The following is a 21,594-nucleotide window of genomic DNA, read 5'->3' on the forward strand; positions in this document are numbered from 1 at the left end:
TCCATTTGAATTAAAGTGTTGCCAACTTTGGGATGGTTTTATATGTGATGTGAATCTCATTTTGTTAATTAATGCTGAAAATGTATATTATATTTGTATAATTTGAAGTATTTCGATTCCAATTTTTTTTCACAATCACAATTTTTACAATCTGTTACATTAGAAAAATTGCTGTGGTTTGTATTAATATAGCTATTGCAGTCTTGTTTAGGAGCGCGACAAATGCATGTAAAAATAGTTTTTTAATTTAGAATTTATGTTGGTTAGTGTTAGGCTATCTGTTATATGATTGAGTAGACTATTTATTATTATAGATTATATAGACATTTGACGCAAGCATTGCATAATAATAGTAATTATCTTTCTCATATGTGTGTGATACAAGTCAAGCGCATAAATGACCTTTCCATAACAATTAGTTAAGGGTTCTGTGTAAGTTCGGGTTGCTTCAGGCTGATATCTGTTCATGACGGAACGGGATGAGATCCGGAACTCATTATGTCGGCTAATTTACTCCGCTTCCTATATACAAGGTTTTCCGTTTATGATAAGGGATGCGAAATTGTGGGACATGACTCGGCGGTCATAAAAACAAACTCTATCTCAAGTCAGGTTGATGCCAAAACTTTTCTGGATATCAACGCAAGTTTATTAGATTACATTTCGAGTGTTCAGGTTGATGGATTGAAAGGTTTCTCACTTTTGTATTCGGTTAACAGATATAAGAAATAACGACTCCTAAAAATGCTCCTAAAAATATTATTGGATTCGTTGCCGGCCTTTTAATAACTTTTTTGAAAGGCCGGCAGAGACTCGCGAGCCCTCTGGCATTGAGAGTGTCCATGGGCGGCGGTATCACTTAACATCAGGTGAGCCTCATGCCAGTTTGCCCCCTGTTCTATAAAAAAAAACTTTTATATTATTTTTTTATGGAGCGTTCGTAACAATGAAATTCTTAAACGAACTGTTGATCAGATCGGTGGCAGTTTGGTCTATACTCTTAATCTTTGGTAGGATTTTCGTCAATATTTTTTCGGGTTGATAAGTAGACTATTTGTTCAGCAACTTACGATTCTTGTCGAGAATAATTTACAACATCTATTGATTGATGTATGATTATACATACATACATATATACTCAATAATGCTATTTAAACGAAATTTTCGCTCAAACAATTATCCGAGTAATAATAAAAACAAAAATCACAATAATAAACATTTTATTTCAAAGATAGATTACAATATGTATTACTTGCGAAAACACATTCATATTATCCTACACATTACATAGCAAGTGCAGGAAAAGCAATTCAAATGAGCACCATTTTATTATTAAAATCCGCATTTATTAAACATAGATTGTGCCTCGCAACTCAATTTAACGGCTATACTCAGAGTCGACAATTCTCTAAGGACAGAACATTTATAATATAATCTAGTGTAATTAACGTAATAGTAGCTTACGGGGTTTTAACCGCAATTTGCAACGGTTTCTTTAATATTTTTTTCTTTCGTATACTTGAAGATTTTTGGATGTTTGACTTATGATATCTGCACCCAAATACCCAGCCGAGATTTGAACGCACCGCGCGCTGTTCAATGGGGTGTTGAACGAACGGTTTAATTCGTTTGTTGAGTGGCAATGACAGTAGATTCGCAAGCGTATTAAAAATCAGTATGCCTATTCTTGAACTCTTTGTCAAAAATACAAATTCTAAAAAGAATACTTATAAATACTCACAAAAGCCTTTGTTGTGAAACGATGGACATTAAAGAGATAGGTTTAAAATATCTTCCTATATGTCCAACACTAAAATGCAGTTGCAGGTTGGTATGATCTGTACTAAACTTTTAATATTTCATTAATGTAACAGTTACCTCTTTAGTAACGACTTTGAGTATGGTCGTTAGATCGATTGACGGCTTTGCTTTTAAATATGCGTAATATGTCTATTTTCTTAAAACTATACGAAATTATTCACTAACCATAGTAATCAGTCTTAAAAAAATTAACAATATAGTTTATAAAAAGTTATTATGAATCATATTTTAAATACTCTAGGAGCAAATTTTGTTAACATGAATTATATAAAATTAACTACTAAAAACGGAGATATGTTGTTAGCTAACTATAAAAAGTAGTTTGAAGGTCAATCGTATAATTAAGCTCGAAACGTTTTTATAATTGTATTAACATTACGAAGCGACGAGTTTTTTATCGGTTCAGTGTAGAGACCGGGTCGACAACATTTGAATTTTCCCACTGAAAAAAAAAACAATAGCTAATATTAATTTGGCATGTCTTAATTACAAAAATTAAAAAAAAAACTTCAAACGATTTTTCGTTAATATTTGATGGTTAGTAAGTTTAACGGCTTAGTTAGTGTTCGTAGATTTTCATTAAAACAATCTAGACTGATTGCACTCGTTAAATGATAAATAATAAAATCCTGCAATTGTTATGATTAAAACAGACATATAGGTAATTTAGTTGAAACGCCGCAGTTAGAATGACTGTACGTAGACTTCAAAAATCTTGTAAAAACACTGTACTTAGGCTTGGTTAACGTTGAGATGTTATATATATACACATATCTATACATATAAGTATACGCAACTTCTCTAGCTAAGAAGCAATTGCAATTATTTTGTTAGCGTGGTTCAGAGTAAGAAGTCATCGCAATCCTTCAGGTCCTCTCTCGATTTCCGGCGAAATAATAGTTATTGTCAGACATCTCCTATCCTTTAAGTTTATTTATGAAAACAAGTGCGACATTCCTCATGAAGAGTTTGCGAAGCATATTTCTCAAAGAATAGTATGACGGGCAAAATTTATATTTACTTCTGTAGTTATAATTAGCTGACAAAGAAGTTGTAAATGGTACGTTCCTCTCTCATTTATGTTTATCTATCAATAGCAAAATAGTGAAGTAGCATATTGTTTTTATGAGTAATATTGTTATGGCGCGTAAAATCTGAATTGACTGAAAATTACCGCATACGAGCCGTCAACTGATATACGTATGTAACAGCCAACTACATAATCAGCCGTTCAATTAAGAGCCTAGGCTTTTAACTAAACGGCGTCGTTTAACTAACAGCCTGAAAGATCGTAGCGTTTGTAACGATTATTCAACTAGAAGGCTAACGCTAAAGCTGAAATATCTGACATAATAAAATATTTAAAATGTAACTTATTAGTTTTCTTACCCTAAGTCGCTACACTCGTCCATACTATTTTTCATAATTCTTTGGAAAATATCATCAAATAACAAAAACCGTCAATTTGTGGAAAGTGGAACTAAATAGAAACAACAGAACAGGAAAAGCAAGTAACTCATCATCGTCATCGATTTAAGTCATTTGCCTTACTGTTTGATGAACTTGCTGAATCTTTCAGGCCGCTAGTTACACGTCGTCTTTTAGCTAAAAGGCTAGACTGTTGATGAACGACTCATTAAGCAAGTTGGCTGCGACATATAAAATACGTGAAAATGTTTGTATCTATATTTTAACTGAAGTTTATTTAGCACAAAATCAATGCCAGTTAATCGGTTCAACGAACTGAATGGCGCGGAACGAAAACAAGTAATATATGTGTTGTAAATTAAAGTGCAGTTATTTTATTGGTGAAATCATTATTTCATTTTCTATATTCGGTATTGATAATTACGTAAAAGATCTGTTGTTCGTTTTCTATTGTATACAGAGTTCGCATAAAATATTTTGATGAACAGTTTTATAGTTAAAACGAAATTAATACTCGACGCCCAACTCTCAACAAACGTGTGATTATAATATAATTATTTGAATTACTTTCGTACAGAAGATGTTTGTTAGTTAGTTGTGTTTTTTATTTAATTATGTTATTGTAGTTCTATAATGGTGTAAAGTGTTCAAGTGTAAATTACAACATATAAGTTTCGCCAATGAGTCATGTACTTGATGCTAGAGTTTTTGTCTAATATATAAGGGGTTAGACGCTGTATACTGATATACAGGTTCAAACCTGACTAATTTTGTTTATATAACTAGCGCAATTATAAGTTTTTCCTGTGAAACAAACTTGAAATATATTATTATTATATTAAAAGTAAAAACAAAAAAATAGAACCCCTTATATTTTATTAAATAAGTAATAAATAACTTAATTTCAACCGAATCCAATAAATCGTACCTAACTGCTACGAGACGCTGTCAAATGCTTCCTATAGAAAAATAGACTTCACGGTTATAGAGTGGAAGTAACACTCGAATTAACGATATATGAACTTTAACGATGTCTCATAAGATGTTGACAAATGCAACTTTATCTTTGATATAAAATAAAGTATTTGTCGATTTATGTATTTACACCGACCTCGCTGGTCGAATGCAAGGGCGCACAACACTTCCTTCTAATATTAATTGCAACCTAGATACTAAAACTAGACAAAGGTTTAATCTAGGCATCATTACGGAACCTATTTATATATGACGTTAATTGCGCCGAAATTTAGACGCGTTAATTTCATTTCATGATCAATTTGCGTGCTATCGTTTGGTTCTAAGCGAATATTCTTTTAATTAATTCCTTTTTGTTGCTCTTGCAATGTAGAACTACGCACATACATTTTTGTTATCTTATTAAAATCTGATTGCGTTAATTTTGTTTGAAATTTTTATAATTATTTATATAAAAATATAAAGCAGGAAGAACACTGATATTAGTAAAAAGATATAACAATATAACAGTGAATAATATTATGATATTAAAGTATAAATAGTATGAGTGCGATTTAGATCATACGTATGATAACGTATAACGAAGGCATTGGACGAACAACAACCCATAGAACAAGCTGGATCTTCGATCTTCACAACGGGTGAAGAATGTCCTATAGCCAGGGGTGTGAGGCAGGGCGATCCTTTGTCCCCAAATCTCTTCTCAGCCATTTTGAAGAGTATATTCAGAAATTTGGAATGGTATAACGTCGCCATAAACATGAACGGCAGCTGAACCATCTGAGTTTCGCAGACAATTTAGTGCTCATTTCAGATAACGCAAAGACGCTTCAGACTATGCTGCAAGCAACCTTTCTTGCTTCTGTTAGCTGATTGTTGCAAGTTGGACTTTCTAAAATCTAAAACGATGCTATCGAATATGTAGACCACTAAGTATATTTAGGGCAATTCATATCATTTAACAACCAAACAGATCTTGAGATAGAAAGAAGAGTATCTTGCGCCTGGAAGAGATTTTGGAACCTTAAGGAAGTACTTAAAAGTAAAGACCCAATGATAGCTAAGAAAAAGGTGTTCAATGTATGTAACCTACCATGTGTCATATATGGCTCACCTCAGAAACATCTTCTAAAGTTGTGAACATGCCAAAGAGGAATGGAAAGAAGCATGGTGGGTGTAACACTGAGACATCGAAAAAGAGAAGAAGATGTAAGATCAGCGAACAAAGTAGAGGACATTATACAGAAAATGGCGCTGGACCGGGCACATAAGAGAGATAGGAGGTTGAAATGGACAAAAATAATTACAGAATGGAAACCACGCGATGGAAAAAGGAGATCACGAAGACAGAAAAAAAGATGGGCAGACGATATAAAGAGAATAGGAAGCACTTGGACTACAAGAGCCCAAGTACTCAAAACATGTCAAGTGCTGCATTGGAATTACGTTTTTTTATGTAACTGAAATAAGTGTTGGTATATTATACTGGGTGTCTAAATGGGTGTATAAATAATAGATATATAAATAGAACTTATGAGCTAATGGATAAGCCAAACATATTTTTGTACAATTAAAAGACACAATATAAATGAATGTAATTCTAGGATTGATCAAAATAAAATATTTTTATAAATTTTAGTCTTATTACTACTAGAACTGTTAAGCTTTTGAAATCCCATTCTACTATAGACAATCTGGTGCGGGACTGTTAAATTAACAACTGAAGTGTTTATCTATTCTCTACATACCTGAGATCAAATTATGTAATTTCGGTCGGACTGACGACAACCCAGGGCGAAGGGCCAGGATCGGACGCGCCTTGCAGCGGCAACGTTGCCACTCAGCAACGCAACCACGTCATCCAGATATCTTAGAGCCTGAGACTGTGCAGTGAGATCCCGGGCTGCTGCCGCGCACCGACATGCACGCGCCGATTCAGCCTAAAGCAACAATAATATTGTGTCAGCTTCATAAATCAACAATATATAATTTATATATTGCCAGTTCTTCTCTTCCGTTCTACGCCCTTGATTTGAGAACTGACAGTAAATGTAAAATTAGAATCGTTTAAAGTATATTTTTGACGTTCATAAGTGTGATGTTACCTGTATGAATAAATGATTTTTTATTTGATTTGATTTTGAAATAATATATTGTATTCGAATGTTGGCAAACCAAACAAAATGGAGTAATTTCGATAATTCAGGTTTGATGTAAAATTATTATATTATAACGTTTTAGTGGATGTTAGACCATAGGTTATTGAAATATATGTTAGGGACACAATATGATTTAGTAAAAAATATCCATCATTACTATATCAAAACTAACTAATATTTATTAGTTTAGTTAGTGTTTATTACAAGCGACCTTTAATTGAAACAATTACAAAATAAAGGTGTCAAACGAGTTTTACGAGTAACAAACAAGTAATTTAAATTCAAAAAGGTTTTGACTATAATAGCTATTTAACATTCATGATTATGTCAGTCTTTCCCATAATAATTATTAATATGGTTTAAATAATTAAAATGCTGCTAAACAACACTTCCGCAGGGGCTTTGAGGAAGTGTGTAGAGTTCGTTTCCGCCTTCTAAATATTTAAACAAGGGGATCATGTACTTGTTCGTAAATGTTACCCGTTAGCTTACAAGGACAAAGAAATACTTCAATATCTACTTTTATGTAAATATATTGTAATTTATAGTTTTACTACTACTACACTACACTACATGTACTACCAATCTTGGGTTATATACACGATTTTTTACTTTTAATTTGCTTGAATAACTTTAAATTTAGCTTCTGCTTTTTAAAAATTGGTACTCTCTTTTCTTCTTTGGAACGTTGGAACTTTTAATACAGCGTCATCTGTTAGAATTGTAGCAAATAATAAACAAATAATTTGCAATAAAATAAAATTGCGACTATAATTTAAGATCTAAGCTATCCCTTAAGTTGGAACAGACTGCTCACGGTGTGCCAATTTAATTTAAAATCGGTTAAGTAGTTTAGGAGTCCATCGCGGACAAACATCGTGTCAGGAGATTTATATATATTGAGATATAAACAACGCAAGAGTAACATAATAAAATTATAAATCATTAAAGATAAGAGGTTAATAAAGAGGTGATTGGCACTGATCAGCGATAAAATGAACTCATTAAAATGATTTTGTTTATCAACTGCAAATTGATAAAATGCATATTTTGGATTAATTTTGCTCTACTTTGTATACGATATAACATTGTTAAGACTTTTGATGTAATTATTAAAAAGATAATTGTTTTGCAGCTAGAATTTTTCAACACACAAAAAATGTAAAGTACATTAAAGAGATATTACCAGTCTTTTTGGCAGCTAATCAGAACAAAATAATAATCATCATTGTGTCTACGAAGTCTCATCATTAAATATATTTATTCTCAGTTCTATATTTATTGAAATATATTTAGCCGGAGTTTAGAAATCCAAGCTTAGATCAAAATTGAGTGAGTATTGGATTAACAGATTTTCTAGCGATAAGATCAAATTTTAAATTACATATATACAATTACAGTGCACCTATTTACATTTCGTGAATAATTAGCATGACTTTCTAAAGCGTGATCGACTTAATTTTCTAAAGGAAAGGGTGCTCTTCCATAATTTCTTCGTAATATACGATAGTAACTTATGTTTTTGGTCGGAATTCGCCGGTCGCCTAAATCCGGGCAGACGACGCGGTCAGCTACTTCCTGATAAAAAGATATTGTTACCGTATTCCGTCACATTTACACGCGTTCTTAATAAGATTATGTCGGTTTATGGTATCGCGGTTGTAATAGAGCCTTTGACGTCATTTTTTAGCTAAATCTTTACGAACATAACCACATCGTTCAGAAAATACAAACAATATTAACGTGAAAACGAAAATAATGATTAAACTCGATTCCGCAAATCTGTGATTCAACCCAACACTAATTTTATACACGGAATTCCATTCAGAACGTATTGATTATAATAATGTAAATTTCGATGGGAATTTAATTAATTTATCTAAAAAACAAGCCTACGAAACGAACGTAATGTGGGGCTAAATACTATCGGCTATAGGATTGACTAAGAGTTTAGAAACCAAACACCAAGCGTGCACTGTATACGAGGTGGTACGGGGGGTTGTACCAACGCGTCAGGGGTCACGGCGGGTCACCCGGCGGGCCAGCACCTGCATGTCTTCCTGAATCTCCGCGAGTTCCTCGTGAAGATTCCTGGACTCGGCAAGCAACGCGTCCAGGCGCCTCGCGGCCGCTGTTAGTCCGTTTTCGTCCTCGTAATCTTCTTCGTCGTCTTCCACAGCTAGGGCTAGCTTCCCAAGACGCTCTCGCTCCAAGGCCTCCCGGATACCTCCACCTCGCTTTCGAAATTCTCTTAACAACTCTCGACGTATATGACTTCCGCTTCTTTCGTCTTCCTCAGCTTCCCTAAGCTCATCGGCAAGAGATCGTTCACCTTTCGCATCTAGTTGTTGGTTTCGTGGAGGTGGGCTCTCTCTGTCTGCGTTATGTGGTGTCACAGTTTTTTGGAGGAATCTCCAGGTATCCTCGTCATAAGGTTTGACGAGACCTCTCCTCGGCGCCACCGGTCGCACGATCGCTTCCAGCTCATCCCGGCCCGGATCGTCGGGTTTTAGCAGCTCCAGGATTCTCGCACGTCGTGGTGAAACTGCTTCAAACCTTTTCTCTAGGGTGTAGAAGCCGTTAAGCGTATTACCGTGGCACTGTACATCGACACTCATGTCGCGCTCGTGCGGCGCGCGCGAACGCACTGATCGAAGCGGCACGCAATATTCTTTTTAGCAAATATTTTGCCTAGTTAGTTACAGTTACAGCGAAATCGGATTTCGATGAGTTAATTAGTGCGCGCGTCTACTGTCACGGCTCAAGTGCACCACTTATTGTGATTGTTTTGAAATTAAATTTAAGTGGGAGCTAACGTTCCCATAGACAATTACCTTAATGTCATGTACTTATACATAGCAAACAAAATTTATCTTTAGTTAATGAACTTACCTAATTTATTTGTTGTTCATATTGTTATTCTTAATGTTATAGTTATTATCAAATTGTTGGTTACAAGCATAGCAAATAATATATTGTGAGATGTATTGAAACTTTGTTCGTCTTTTTAAAATACTAACTTTAAATATGTTCATATATGTATTACGTTATTAAAGTCTTAAAGTGTGAAGAAGCCATAGTAGTGTTATACCATTTAATTTTTTAACCTTGACAAAATTTATGTGAAAGTGATAACCGCTTAACCTTGGTTTTTAAGTTATAAATATACCAACCTATATTGTTATTTAGGACACAACATTGCACAACTTTAAATTAATAAATAATTCATGATGCAATCGTCGATCCATTTTTTTGAAACCCATGACGACCTTTAGCATTGAAGAACACTATATATTTCTCGATATATATATTTTTTAACAATGTGAGCAAAGTTATGTCTAAACATTTGGTTCATTCTGAAAATATTGATAAATTATGGCTCTAGAATTCCTGTCCAAAATGATGCATTCAACATTGCGAATAATATAATTAATTATGTCATACAGGCGGGTGAAAGTCCGACCACCGTCCGGCCACCTGTTTTCAGTAAATTGACTCTCGTAACTACTGAGTTTGTTTGAAATGTCGTAACACACAGGCAGATGCATTTGTGTCATTTATTACGTAGAGCAACAAGTTTTGTCTGGAATCGAAACCAGGACCGGAACTGGATTCATTTCGTTTTTCCGAAATCTAACCTTCTGACACTTTTAGATAAGCAATATTTTTAGTTAGGATAAAAGGCCGGCAACGTACTCGCGAGCCCTCTGGTATTGAGAGTGTCCATGGGCGGCGGTATCACTTAACATTAGGTGAGCCTCCTGCCCCCTGATCTATAAAAAAAAACAATTTATTAGATAAGTAAAGTTATGCAGAAACCCTATGATATAGAATTACTAGCTATTAAGAAGGTGCTAAAGTCTAGTGATACCGCAAACGCCTTGTTATATATCACTTTATAGTCGGAAGCTATTATTGTCTTTGCTACTTCATAATGAACATGACTTAGGTTGTATGTAGGTTTAATATATGTATATTTCTAGTAAAACGGTTATATAACTGGATCTTTATTTAAATTGCATCAATGGAATTATTATTGCAATCAAGTCATGAATTGGAAACATATTTCGTTATTTTGTGAAGCTTACAATATTCTACAATTTGGCATTTCCAGTTTTCATTGCAATATAGTTATTAATAAAAATATAGACGTCAGATGCCACCAACGTGTGGTTTACTTTTTAAAATTTCACTTCGCTAGAAGGTTTTTTATGTATTACATAATATTTAATTAATTTACATGCAGATATAAATATTCTCCTCCGTATAAAATCAATATCGTTTTCGGAAGATTTAAAACGGCCATTTTAATCTTCCAAAAACGATATTGATCTTTGACATCGGTTCAACAGAAGAAGTTGAGAACATTTTAATAACATATTATTTAATTAAATCGACAGTAGTACTGTATAAAATCATTACATTGAGTTTTTGCCGCGCACCAGCACTATCTGGAACCAGCTGACCACCGAGGTATTAGAAGGTTCAAATTTAATGATGTGGAATAAGTGATATCTGTCTGTATTATGTTCCATGATAAACATATTTTATTTTTTATTTCCAAACAATTCGACTTAGGGTCCTTCAAGAAAGAGCGTACCAAGTCTTAAAAAGCCGGCAACGCACTCGCGAGCCCTCTGGCTCTGAGCCTGTCCATAGGCAGACACTTAGACAGTTATCATTTAACATCACGTAAGACTCCTTTTATAAAACAGAGATTAGAGATTAAAGAGTTTTACTACAGTCTATCTATATGTCTAATACCATAACGTACAATCACTATCCAGAAAGTACAGCTTCATCTAAGGCACATAGAAAGGAAAATTTTAACTTTATTCTGTGTAGACTCTACTCGTGTATGCCAAGAGGTAAAATTGCATAGTTGTTTGTTAAGTACTTCTTACTACTAAGTAAGCGTAAATACTGCGAATATCCAAGTTCTTAGATTCTTCGCAAGTCAACGGGAAATCTCCCAGTACCTCCCTCTATGGTTTAAGTATCTCAAAGTATTGTTAACAATCATTCTCAATTCTAGAAAGTTATGTTAGATTTCGGTAAAAACAAACATCAATTATAGTAATGTTTTAAACAAGCGATAAAGGCGATGTGAGACCGGTTGGATGCGTGCTATTTCACTTTTATTCAACCCAGATACATGTATTGATAACTAAATTTCCGCTTGACGGCATCGCTTGCATTTTTGCCGCATTTTACTTATGATTACGTATCATATATATTTCATAGTTATTAAGTGTACTATGTGATACATATGTTGTAGTTTTTGTGTAATTTCCATAATTGTTTAGAATCAGGTACTTAGTTTTGAAAAATTTCGTACATTGCGAAGAAATATGGTGGCTGGTCCTGCTACGGAACAATATGTGCATAATTTTAATTTTATGTCCACAATTGAGGCATTTAGTGAGGAGGCAGATACCTACGATCCCTAATCTTTTGCTACAACAGATTAAGAAAACGTATTTGATATAATGATATAACTTCTTTCATTGGTATAATTTGTTATCTGTATGCATACAAGTCAACAAAAAAATTTCACGTACTCTCGTATATCAAAGACAAAAATAGAGATTTTAAGGGAACTATTAATAACTCTTTAAACAAAACTTTTCATAAACAAAGATATTGATAAGCATTATACCTACCTATGTTTATTATACCTAGATTTGATTTCTGTTGCTCTGCAGCACCACAGTAATCTAATCAAACAATTAATAGTAATTTATATTGTTAATGAAACCGCCAACATTCCTGGGCATCGCTCTCAGCGCCATGCAGCGGTGTAAGCTGTAAACTATGCGTTCATTAGCCGACACGTTCTGACCACAATTCATTGCAAATTGAAGATAGCGTCTGTTTTGTTGTCACATTGCTATTAATTAAACAGTATTTGCGTACGGAAAAAGAGTAAGGATTTGGTATGACACGAGAGAACCTTGATACGACAAAGTGATACTTATATTTTGTTTAGTAAAAGGAAGTTGTATTAAACAGCTTTCGAACTTTCGAACTTAAGACCTTTAGAACTAAGAAATTGAAACAAAAATTACTATGAAATAACAAAGAGAAATCAGACTACAAATATGTATCTATTTCGCAATAGTGAGAAAGAAGCAGATCGTAACTAGAAGAGTGATTTAGAAAGAGTACGAAGTATAAGAAAAAATTGAGAATTTTTGTGATTCGGACACAGGCGCCTCTAGTCAGTTTAGACTCGGTAATTACAGTAGCGTTATCACAATCGTCACGACAATTATATCTATTTATCGTGACGTCACATAGATAATGATAACTCACGATAACGCACAATATATCCGTATTTTTGGGGTTTACGTATCATCAACGGTGGTCTGGGGTACCCGGTGGCTGCCCGCGACTGGGCCGTGTGGTATTCGAGACCTCTGCTGATCCTGAAGGGGCCCGTTTTTTATCTAATTTTTTAGCTATCTTGATTGATTGATTTAATTAATCGATTAGCGGTAACAGTCCTAATATCGATAAGGTTTTCTAATTATTGACGCCTTAAACGATTATTGTGCACTTTGAAGAGGACATGATATTACTTGGATTCGTTTGCGTGTACCAAAAACAGCAAATTAAAACCAATTTATCTTTAGTTATTGAATGTATTACTTAGAAGCAACGTTCCTTTTGTAATTCTCTTTAGTAAATACTCGCAATATTTACAATTCAAGAAGTAATTACCTCAATACTTCTTGAGTTTAAAGGTACGGATAACCACAAAACGCAATATAGAACCTTTCTTGTCGTTCTTTTGTTATCAACTTCACAATAATTCATAATTCGTCATAAGAACCTGTTGAAAAGATACCTTTACATATGAAGAGTACTTGAAACACTTAAAGAGATACTCGAATCGAGTGTCGGGGCGTGAGGGTAGTCACAGTTTGTATACGATTTTCAGTTATAATTGTGTTTACAAAATTCCGTATACTGCATGTGAGATTTAGTCAATAAGTTGAAATTTCGGGGAAAAATTATTTATTACCATTCCCTATGCTCTGTTGAAAATGTCATGATATATTGCCTTTATGCAGTTACATTAGTGAGTTTCATGTTTTAAATATCTCTTTTTCTATCGATTTTGACTGTAATTGTTTAATATTATAGAAATCTTATTTAAAATCTGTTTGCCTTATAAAATGGTGAAAAGTGAATACGAGTTTCACCACTGTGAGTTAAATGTACTAAAATATAAGTAAGTGTACGCATAACTGGTCATCTTGAGAAGTCGGTGTTGGTCGTGATGGCCAGGTACTGGTTCGAGACCGATACCGTCTTTAGAAGAAACCCTGGGTCTTATCTCTGTAACTACATTGAGCTTATAGCTTTTTTATTTTATTCTTCGACAGGTTATAATTTCATTACCTACGTGATGCACTTTGAACAAGCATTAAAGGTGTATTTAAACGGATTAACCTAATGTATACTAACATTACCAACAAATTAAATTGGAATCTAATTATTATGGGGTCATGCTGCTGATATCAAATCTATTTTCATCTTGCAAAAGAGCAATCTATAATATAAAATGTAGGGAATCTCTGAGAGATAAATTCAAGGAAATTAATATACTATATATACCCTCGCAATATATTTATGAAAATATTACGTATGTATACAGAAATAGTGATAAGTTTACTAGAATAGATCATACACACAATGTTAATACTCGGAACAAACACAGGATGCAATTTCCCCGTACTAGACTATCTAAAATTAGTACCAAACTATTTTTAGGAAAAGGGATACTCTTCTTTAATAACATCCCAGAGACTCTTTTATCTCTGCCTTTAATTAATTTAAGAAATGTATAACAGAAAAGCTTACTATAAATTTAACGATTATCTAGTCGATAAAAGGGCCTGGGACTAGTGCTGGGCAGGCTACTTCTAGTTAATTTGCTATATTTGTTTTAAAATAAGTGGTGTTTGATGATTTAGTTTTTTAAAAGAGTATCGAGAGTTTTTTACGCCGGCTTTTTCTCTCGGCCTTTACCCTGTGTTTTATTTGCCGATGAGTAGGGGTGCCTATAGGTTCAAATTTAATGACGTGGAATAAGTGATACCTGTCTATGTCATGTTCCATAATTTTTTTAATAAAAATCGCTATGCATCGTTGAAGAAGTCATAAATAGTTGTCGATTTGTAGTTACGTCAGTTGAGCATGTTTAAACATAACTTTATATTTCTGATCTATCATATGTTCTGCACAATTGAACCTAAGATATCTTACTCTACCTATCTATTACGTATCATACCAACCATCGTATCATGCCTACAAGCACCATATTCAACAGGATATTTTCCCAAATTCTCTTCGTCTTTGCTCACTAAGGGGCACTGGTTTATAGTACTTCCAGTCACAACATTCATAGATTTATTCTAGAATTATGAAGCCATGACTTCTATTAAAAGAATGTTACTTAGCGGTTAAGCGTGAGACTTTAAATCCTGATCTTGCGTTTGAACCTTGACTATACACGTTCTAATTTTCCTTTTTATTGATCATAAGGTGCTGCAACGCTTTTCCTCATTTTTAAGATATAGTCCTTATTTATGGCTTTTAAGGTTCTTATAAAACACGCGATTTCTAGTATTTCTTATATGTATGTATGTTTAGCTATAAATCCGTTACACTCAAACCTACAAGACAACCTACCATATTTTAAGCGGGTATGAAGTATTTAACAAATTGTTTAGGGAGCAATTCTATAAAAAAGCAGCGAACCGTTTTCAATTTGGAAACGCAATTTTCCAATATAATTTTCTCCTCGTTAGTCGGGAGTTCAATTTAAAACTAACAGCTTTAGCCAACATGCGATGAACTATGCAAAAATGTTTTGTTTCTAAATTAAAAATAATTTCAACACCGAATAAAACTGTCAACGTCATAGAACTTTATTGCACACAATAACACAGTTAAACAAAACGTGAAAATAATATTTTCACCCAATCCAACTCGTAGTTATTTCAACGTCTTTTAAATCTTTACATTAGTAACCAGCAATGCATTACAATGGTGCGAGATATTCTAGGTTTAATTTTGAGGCAGCTTTTATAAAGATAGTTCGTACTATTAGTAGCCTGCGGCGTCTCCAGCATCGCTGTTCCAAAGTTGCATTTAAAGCTGTGATTAAGCAAGTCTGAAATCTAACTAAGAGAGAAGAGGGCTTAAATTTAAATTCAAGTATATAGTTGTAGGATTTTTGCTGGGTTACAAGAATGAGGACGGTGTTGCCAGAAAGCATACCTTCGTATCTCTTGAATTATTAATAAGAATCTCCTTTTAGCGTGTTGTTTTAGGGAAATTCGTGTGGGTATATTAAAGATTTCAACTTTGCTTAAATAATGTAAAATGTTTTTGATGGAAGCCTTCGTCATAAAACAGTGAAGTTTCAGAAATATTTATAATACATTTCTTGTTTGATGAGTTTCTTTAAATTAAAATTGAAATTTAAATGTAAAATTAAAAATAATAATAATAAATAAAATTTAAATTTAAATGTCACTAAGCATTTTTAATTTTTTTAAAAGTATTATGTTATTTGTTTTGAATAAAGGAGCTAATGTTATTTTAAGGTAAATTATGGTTAAGGTTAGTTATGTGTGTTTTGCTTCATCAGGTAATATTAGCAAAATTAAGTAATAAAAGCCTGTTGTTTTGATTCATAGTTACAGCTTAAATTTTTAATTTAATGTTAAGTAGTAATATTGGCACATTCAGTAACTGGCTCTTTTAAACTAAATAGATGTGATAAGTGAGCATTGCCAGCATCTCTAGACTTTTCGTAAACTTTAAATTTTCATTTCTAGCAACCCTAAAAGCTCGCATGCGCTAAAAAGCGCGCGCCCGATCGATACCCGTGGTGGGATATTAGTCCGCGCCGCGCCGGGCCACCGCGAGCCCGCGTCGCGGCCATGAACGCGCGAGCTCTATTCATCGCGCTGTCAGCACTCCTCCTAGCATCTATTGGAAATGCCGAAAAAAGCAAGTTCTGTAAGTAACCTTTCGCTCATGTCACTTACTTTCGTTTATTTAACTTAGATATACATACCGGCGTCCGCAAAGCGCCCCCTAGCGGCGACCGCTTAAGAATACTCTGAAGAATTCGCGGTTATTACGCTTAATGGGACTCCATTTTGCGACATAGCCTATCTGGATTATAAGTGATTACTTCAGTTAAAGTTATAATGAGCCTGAACAATGCTTACACGTTATTTACAGGTTGGTCTCAGTAAAACATTGAAAGTAAGCGCGAAATGTAAGGATTTGCAATTTTTAATCTGAAAGATCCTGAAGATTAAGATAAACATTTAATAATATCAATGATTTTTCATAAACCACGTGACATGACAACAATCTATGGTATCCGTATACCGCATATGTATTAGTAAAATAATTCCTATATTGCCTCACTTAATATACAATACAATACAATAATACTGTAAAAGTTCTTAATTAAAGAACAAAATGCGGTAATGGATAGTTGGTTAATATTCCGTAAATAGGTCAGCTAGGAGCCTAGTACGGAGCTCTGTGTCTTACGTACGTCTAAGAAGTGTGTCAAGCATGCTGAAGATGTTGGCTTGTAATTGGATTTCTGTTACATTTTCCACTTTATGATATGTCCACTTCCATTTTTAATTGGACTTTTAGTTTTCTCTTATTTCTACTCCCTTATTTTTTAACCATGCAATTTCCATATATATTTTATATAGTTTGCGAGTAAGATAAAATTTCGCTTTTATCAGACATTAAACCAACACCAGGTCAAAAGCAGATTAAATCGCAATATTTAGTAATTTATTGATAACAATGTCAACCTTTAACACTTGTTGATTACACGCTAAAGTATTTATTGATCTTCTGCCAACCTTCAGACAGTTTGTTTGCAATCTTATCAACTGGTCCCGGCCCTCCGCAGTGCCTTGGAGGTCCAGCCATCAGAATAGTCTCCCCCGGAACAAGCTTTAATAATTTATTCATATTGATGTTCACACCTGTTGAAGAACTCGAACCTACAATATGTTTATTCGTTAGTATAAATATATCTAGGAAGAAGATTAAATTAATTCCTATTATTTGGTTATACTCTGTCTGAAACGTCTGAAAAACCTACACCGGAATTCTGTGATTTTCGTGTTTTTGCTCTTAAAATATACTTTTTAATTTATAATATATAAGTAACAGTTTTCATATAATTTAATTTTAGTCTAGTATACTTTATTAATGTACAGCTGTGAACCAATTGATCTTTCTATATACGCAACACCTCCTCGTATCATGAAGAAACGTAGATAAACTTGTAATGTATTTTCTATACTTTAATAGACAATTAAAGGATGTAGTCTAAAATACATTTTAACCTCCAGAACTAACTGCCGCCGTCATTTCATTTGGAAGTCCTGGTATTTTAGAAAGCTGTATTTCACAATTTCGTTGACCCAAATTAGAAACCATCAAAAGCGAGCCTATTGCACCCCATCTTAGAATCACAAGAGCGTCATCAATACGTTTTATCTGGAATTAATAATGTCGCGTTATTTATAAATTATATAAATATATATCTATGTCGTTTATAAACTTATTATTTATTTGAATTGGTAGTATTACTTAAGACGCCTCTACAGGTGAGCTTCCCCTGTTCTACGAAAAACACATTGACGATATTATACTCTCACCCTCCATTATATATGAAAAACGAAAAATAATGAAAATGGAAGAGACCACTCGAAAGCGATAAGGCCGCCAGTGGCTCTCGTTTTCATTTAACTATGTTCAATTATTATATTGTAATGTAAAGAAGTGTTAATAAATAATATAAAATTATGCACTTTCAAAATACGATCCCTATCGTCCAATACAAAACAATTAGATCTGAACAAAAAAGAAATGGAAAAATATCTAAGAGGCTTTAATCCTAGAACTAATAATAGACCACAAAAAATATCTTAATTTTTACAATTACAACCACAATAATATTCATATTATGAAACTATTATAGAAGAAAAAAACTATTAAATATTCTCAAAGACTGCGATTAACAATAGGTTGCGAATCAGCCGGAGAAAATATTAAACAAATTACTTCATAATGTGGACCAAAATCTGGCGATTTTCTAAGCACAGCTACCGCTCTCACAACTCCAAAGTGACTTTGTTCGTTTGCGAATTCTATTTTAGCATTCGCATATCTATAATTTGGTGCAAGTGTTAGCCAGCTTTCACCACTTGTAAATCCTGCTGATGGAGAATCATCCCATGGAAAGGGTGCAGCAAAAGGCCTTGCTAGTATAGGCCAACATTTATTCGTTGTTGCCCATTCCAATAACGTGTCAGCGGCACCGAGTTCATCACCTTGTTGTATAATGGTAGATCCCGGTAAGAATAAAGATATAATAATGATTGCATCTACGAATGCGCTGCCATAACGCGAGAAAATCCGATTTTCCGAATTGGATGTCTGAAAAAATATTTATGGAAATTCATATGTTAAAGACAAGTTTTTTTTATATTATTTATAAGTGTCTTTCTGATAAGCAAAATAAATAACTTTTAACGTATATAGCGTGTTGTATTTAACGTAAATATCCAATGACCAAACGAACATATTCCCCGAACGACATGGCTATATTTTGGAGGCTTATGCTAGATTAAAACTGACAAGAACAGGGAACTCACGCGCCACGTGGGGGTCATATCTTGTGGGCAGTACACGAGCTCAGTATGTAAAGCTACAGCCAAAGATGGCGATGTTCTCACCGGGCCAGTTAAGGCATTACTTATTATAGTGACACTGTCATCGTAGTACTTTGATGCGGTTTCTATTTCGAACGCTGTATCAATTAAAATTATTCTGAAAACAGATGAATAATTAATGGAATATTTAATTAAGCGTATTTTAAATGCTTTTATGAGCCTATCCATTACGTACGTCTGAAATTTGCTTGTCACTGTCTGAATATTTGTTTTTATAGAACAGGGGGCAAACGGGCAGATAGAACCTGATGTTAAGTGATACCGCAGCCCATGGACACTCTCGATGCTAAAGGGCTCGCATTGCCGGTCTTTTAAGAATTTGTACGCTCTTTTCATTACTTTATATATTTCAATTTAACTAACAATATTGTTCTTACGGCTTCTCAATATTAGCAGCTCTGGTACAACTGCGAGCGTATACAGCCATTTTTTGCACGAAATTGACACCACATTCGTGATTAATGGTAAAATCGGGACTGAGTACAAGTCCCGCAAAGCCTCGTTGAAGCCAAATACATTGAGCTCTTCTAAAAGCTTCCGTCACACCGTCTGAGCAGAGGTTTAGTAGAGTTTCGTTATTAATAGAAGCGTAATAAGAGTTTCTGATGTCATTCCACACCCAGTCGACGCCATCAAGCTATAAGCAATTACGGAATCATATATATTTATTATATCATACATTTCGTTACTTTCAACATATACATAAAAACAGGTTACTGGCTTTATCTTATTAAAATGCAATTGGGTAGTTCTAAAGACAAGGAGACAGCAAGGGAATGGAATTTGACTGGTTTACAAATAGTATGAAGACAAAAAATTAACCTTTGGGTCGGCTGGAGTGTCTTGCCATAAAACCCAGTCCTCAAAACCTAAAGTCCTTGCAGCGCTAAGGTTGAAACATTCAGATAAAGTACTAATACTGCGCACGTCTACACTTACTAACATCTTAAGATCTGAAAAAATATTTGATCGGAATTATTATTTTATTCAGCTCCCAGCTTTTAACAAAAGAAAAAAGACTCATGTCGACTGTACAAGTATATTTCGAAATTATAAATTTGTTTATTTATGATCTACTTAAGTTAACAATAATAAGCTTGAAATACCAAGGCCCAAGACCGAACGCGATGGAGACTCACCGAGGACGCCCTCTGCCCCACCTAGGGGTTATAGGACATTAACAACTTAAGTTAACAAACCAAAAACATATTTCACTACGTTAGTTTCGTCAAGTATTAGTAGTCAATATGTTAATTAGTTTTTGATAGTTTATCGAGTAATAGAGACGCTCTCTTTGCATTTCTGAGCCTTCTCAATTTCCATACAAGACTTTATTTATATAGTATATACATATAGACACACTTTGTTTATATATTAATTGTTCTTTAAATTAAATACCTAATTATTCTTAAAATAAAAGACCATACAAAATCAAGCAACTTGTTTAACATAATTACTTACCTAATTTTCGAGATTTTTCTATTAATTTTGTTAACGAGTCTTCATCTCCGTAGCGTTGGTCAATTTCGGTGAAACCTACAGTACCTGGGTGGTCACAGTCAGGGCTTTTGGCGTTAATTGGAGATAAAATAACAGCATCAGCTCCTACCGCTCCAATATAACTTAACTGTTTTGTTGCGCCTGTAAATGTAAAGATGTCGCCAACGCCGAAAGATTAATATATTAATATTTGAATGCGACTTGATTTAGATTTTCTTTTATCAAAAAGCGTTTACAAGAATTCGCAAATTCCTTCAGATACTTACACATACTTTTTGACTTTTTTATTTACAATAAAGAAACCTAAAAATGTTTTAATGGCTTTGGATTATCTTTTAAGCGCTCTTAGTCGAAGACCTTATAAGCAAGTATAATTGTAATAAATGAACACAAGGCTACTAAAAAGATTTAAAAAATTCCTTCATTAAATATTTATTTTCCTAAATATTGTCCAAGCGTTTCAGTACTAGTTTTAACATATATCAGGTACGAATACCTATCAGGTCTCCCAAGCCGTCACCATCAGAATCCTTGAATGAATCGACTAATACTTTGTAGTAGATTGTATTATTCCAGCCTGCAGACACAGTCTTAGCCAGCATCACAGACATTATCACAACGAGCCACATTGTATTACACTGATTGATTTTCGAATTTGATTGTGCTAGTGAAGGTAATATTTGATGAATTTGCCATTACACATTTATTACTTTTTATAAATGAATTCAAAGCTTAACTCTACGCCCTTGACTTGCGAACTGGTTGTAAATGTAAATTAAATTTGATTTTTGACGTTCATAAGTGTACATGTTTACCTATATGAATAAAGATATTTTGAGTTTGAGTTTGTTTTTGAATTTTCTACCAATATTGGTATTTCGACATTGCGTTTAAAAAAGAGTTTTTAAATT

The 21,594-nt window shown here is 33.8% G+C and overlaps 3 protein-coding genes across 5 annotated transcripts in view; 1 reads left to right on the forward strand and 2 right to left on the reverse strand.

Moving 5' to 3' along the window:
- Positions 1–1,203: 1,203 nt before the first annotated feature.
- Positions 1,204–9,150, reverse strand: LOC110991293. The gene is made up of 3 exons (XM_045629899.1): positions 8,432–9,150; positions 5,973–6,164; positions 1,204–2,263 (listed from the first exon to the last, which is right to left on the reverse strand). Exons 1-2 carry the CDS (start codon positions 8,999–9,001, stop codon positions 5,979–5,981), a joined length of 756 nt encoding a protein of 251 aa, XP_045485855.1. The 5' UTR covers positions 9,002–9,150; the 3' UTR covers positions 1,204–2,263; positions 5,973–5,978.
- A 7,128-nt stretch (positions 9,151–16,278) lies between these two features.
- Positions 16,279–21,594, forward strand: part of LOC111004473 — a 46,870-nt gene continuing 41,554 nt past the window's right edge. For all 3 annotated transcript variants that reach the window (XM_045629870.1, XM_045629869.1, XM_045629871.1), the window contains exon 1: positions 16,279–16,421. In XM_045629870.1, coding sequence (XP_045485826.1) covers positions 16,343–16,421 — 79 coding nt within the window. In that variant the 5' untranslated portion in view covers positions 16,279–16,342. The remainder of the gene's footprint in view (positions 16,422–21,594) is intronic.
- LOC111004486 (maltase 1) lies at positions 16,582–21,439 on the reverse strand. Its single transcript, XM_045629868.1, has 8 exons — positions 21,180–21,439; positions 20,645–20,824; positions 20,006–20,136; positions 19,561–19,820; positions 19,106–19,280; positions 18,513–18,887; positions 17,792–17,945; positions 16,582–17,443 (listed from the first exon to the last, which is right to left on the reverse strand). Exons 1-8 carry the CDS (start codon positions 21,310–21,312, stop codon positions 17,265–17,267), a joined length of 1,587 nt encoding a protein of 528 aa, XP_045485824.1. The 5' UTR covers positions 21,313–21,439; the 3' UTR covers positions 16,582–17,264.

The sequence above is a fragment of the Pieris rapae genome, chromosome 10 (genome assembly GCF_905147795.1).
Source record: "Pieris rapae chromosome 10, ilPieRapa1.1, whole genome shotgun sequence".
Taxonomy (NCBI): Eukaryota; Metazoa; Arthropoda; class Insecta; order Lepidoptera; family Pieridae; genus Pieris; species Pieris rapae.

Bases quoted from the DNA above. Each gene is read 5' to 3' on its own strand.
- LOC110991293 (XM_045629899.1), bottom strand. From the start codon at position 9,001: ATGAGTGTCGATGTACAGTGCCACGGTAATACGCTTAACGGCTTCTAC. The intron at 6,165-8,431 runs GTGCTGGCCCGC...TTGTTGCTTTAG, and splicing joins AGATTCAGGAAGACATGCAG to GCTGAATCGGCGCGTGCATG.
- LOC111004486 (XM_045629868.1), bottom strand. From the start codon at position 21,312: ATGTGGCTCGTTGTGATAATGTCTGTGATGCTGGCTAAGACTGTGTCT. The intron at 20,825-21,179 runs GTATTCGTACCT...TTACATTTACAG, and splicing joins CGGCTTGGGAGACCTGATAG to GCGCAACAAAACAGTTAAGT. The intron at 20,137-20,644 runs GTAAGTAATTAT...ATATTTTTTCAG, and splicing joins AGAAAAATCTCGAAAATTAG to ATCTTAAGATGTTAGTAAGT.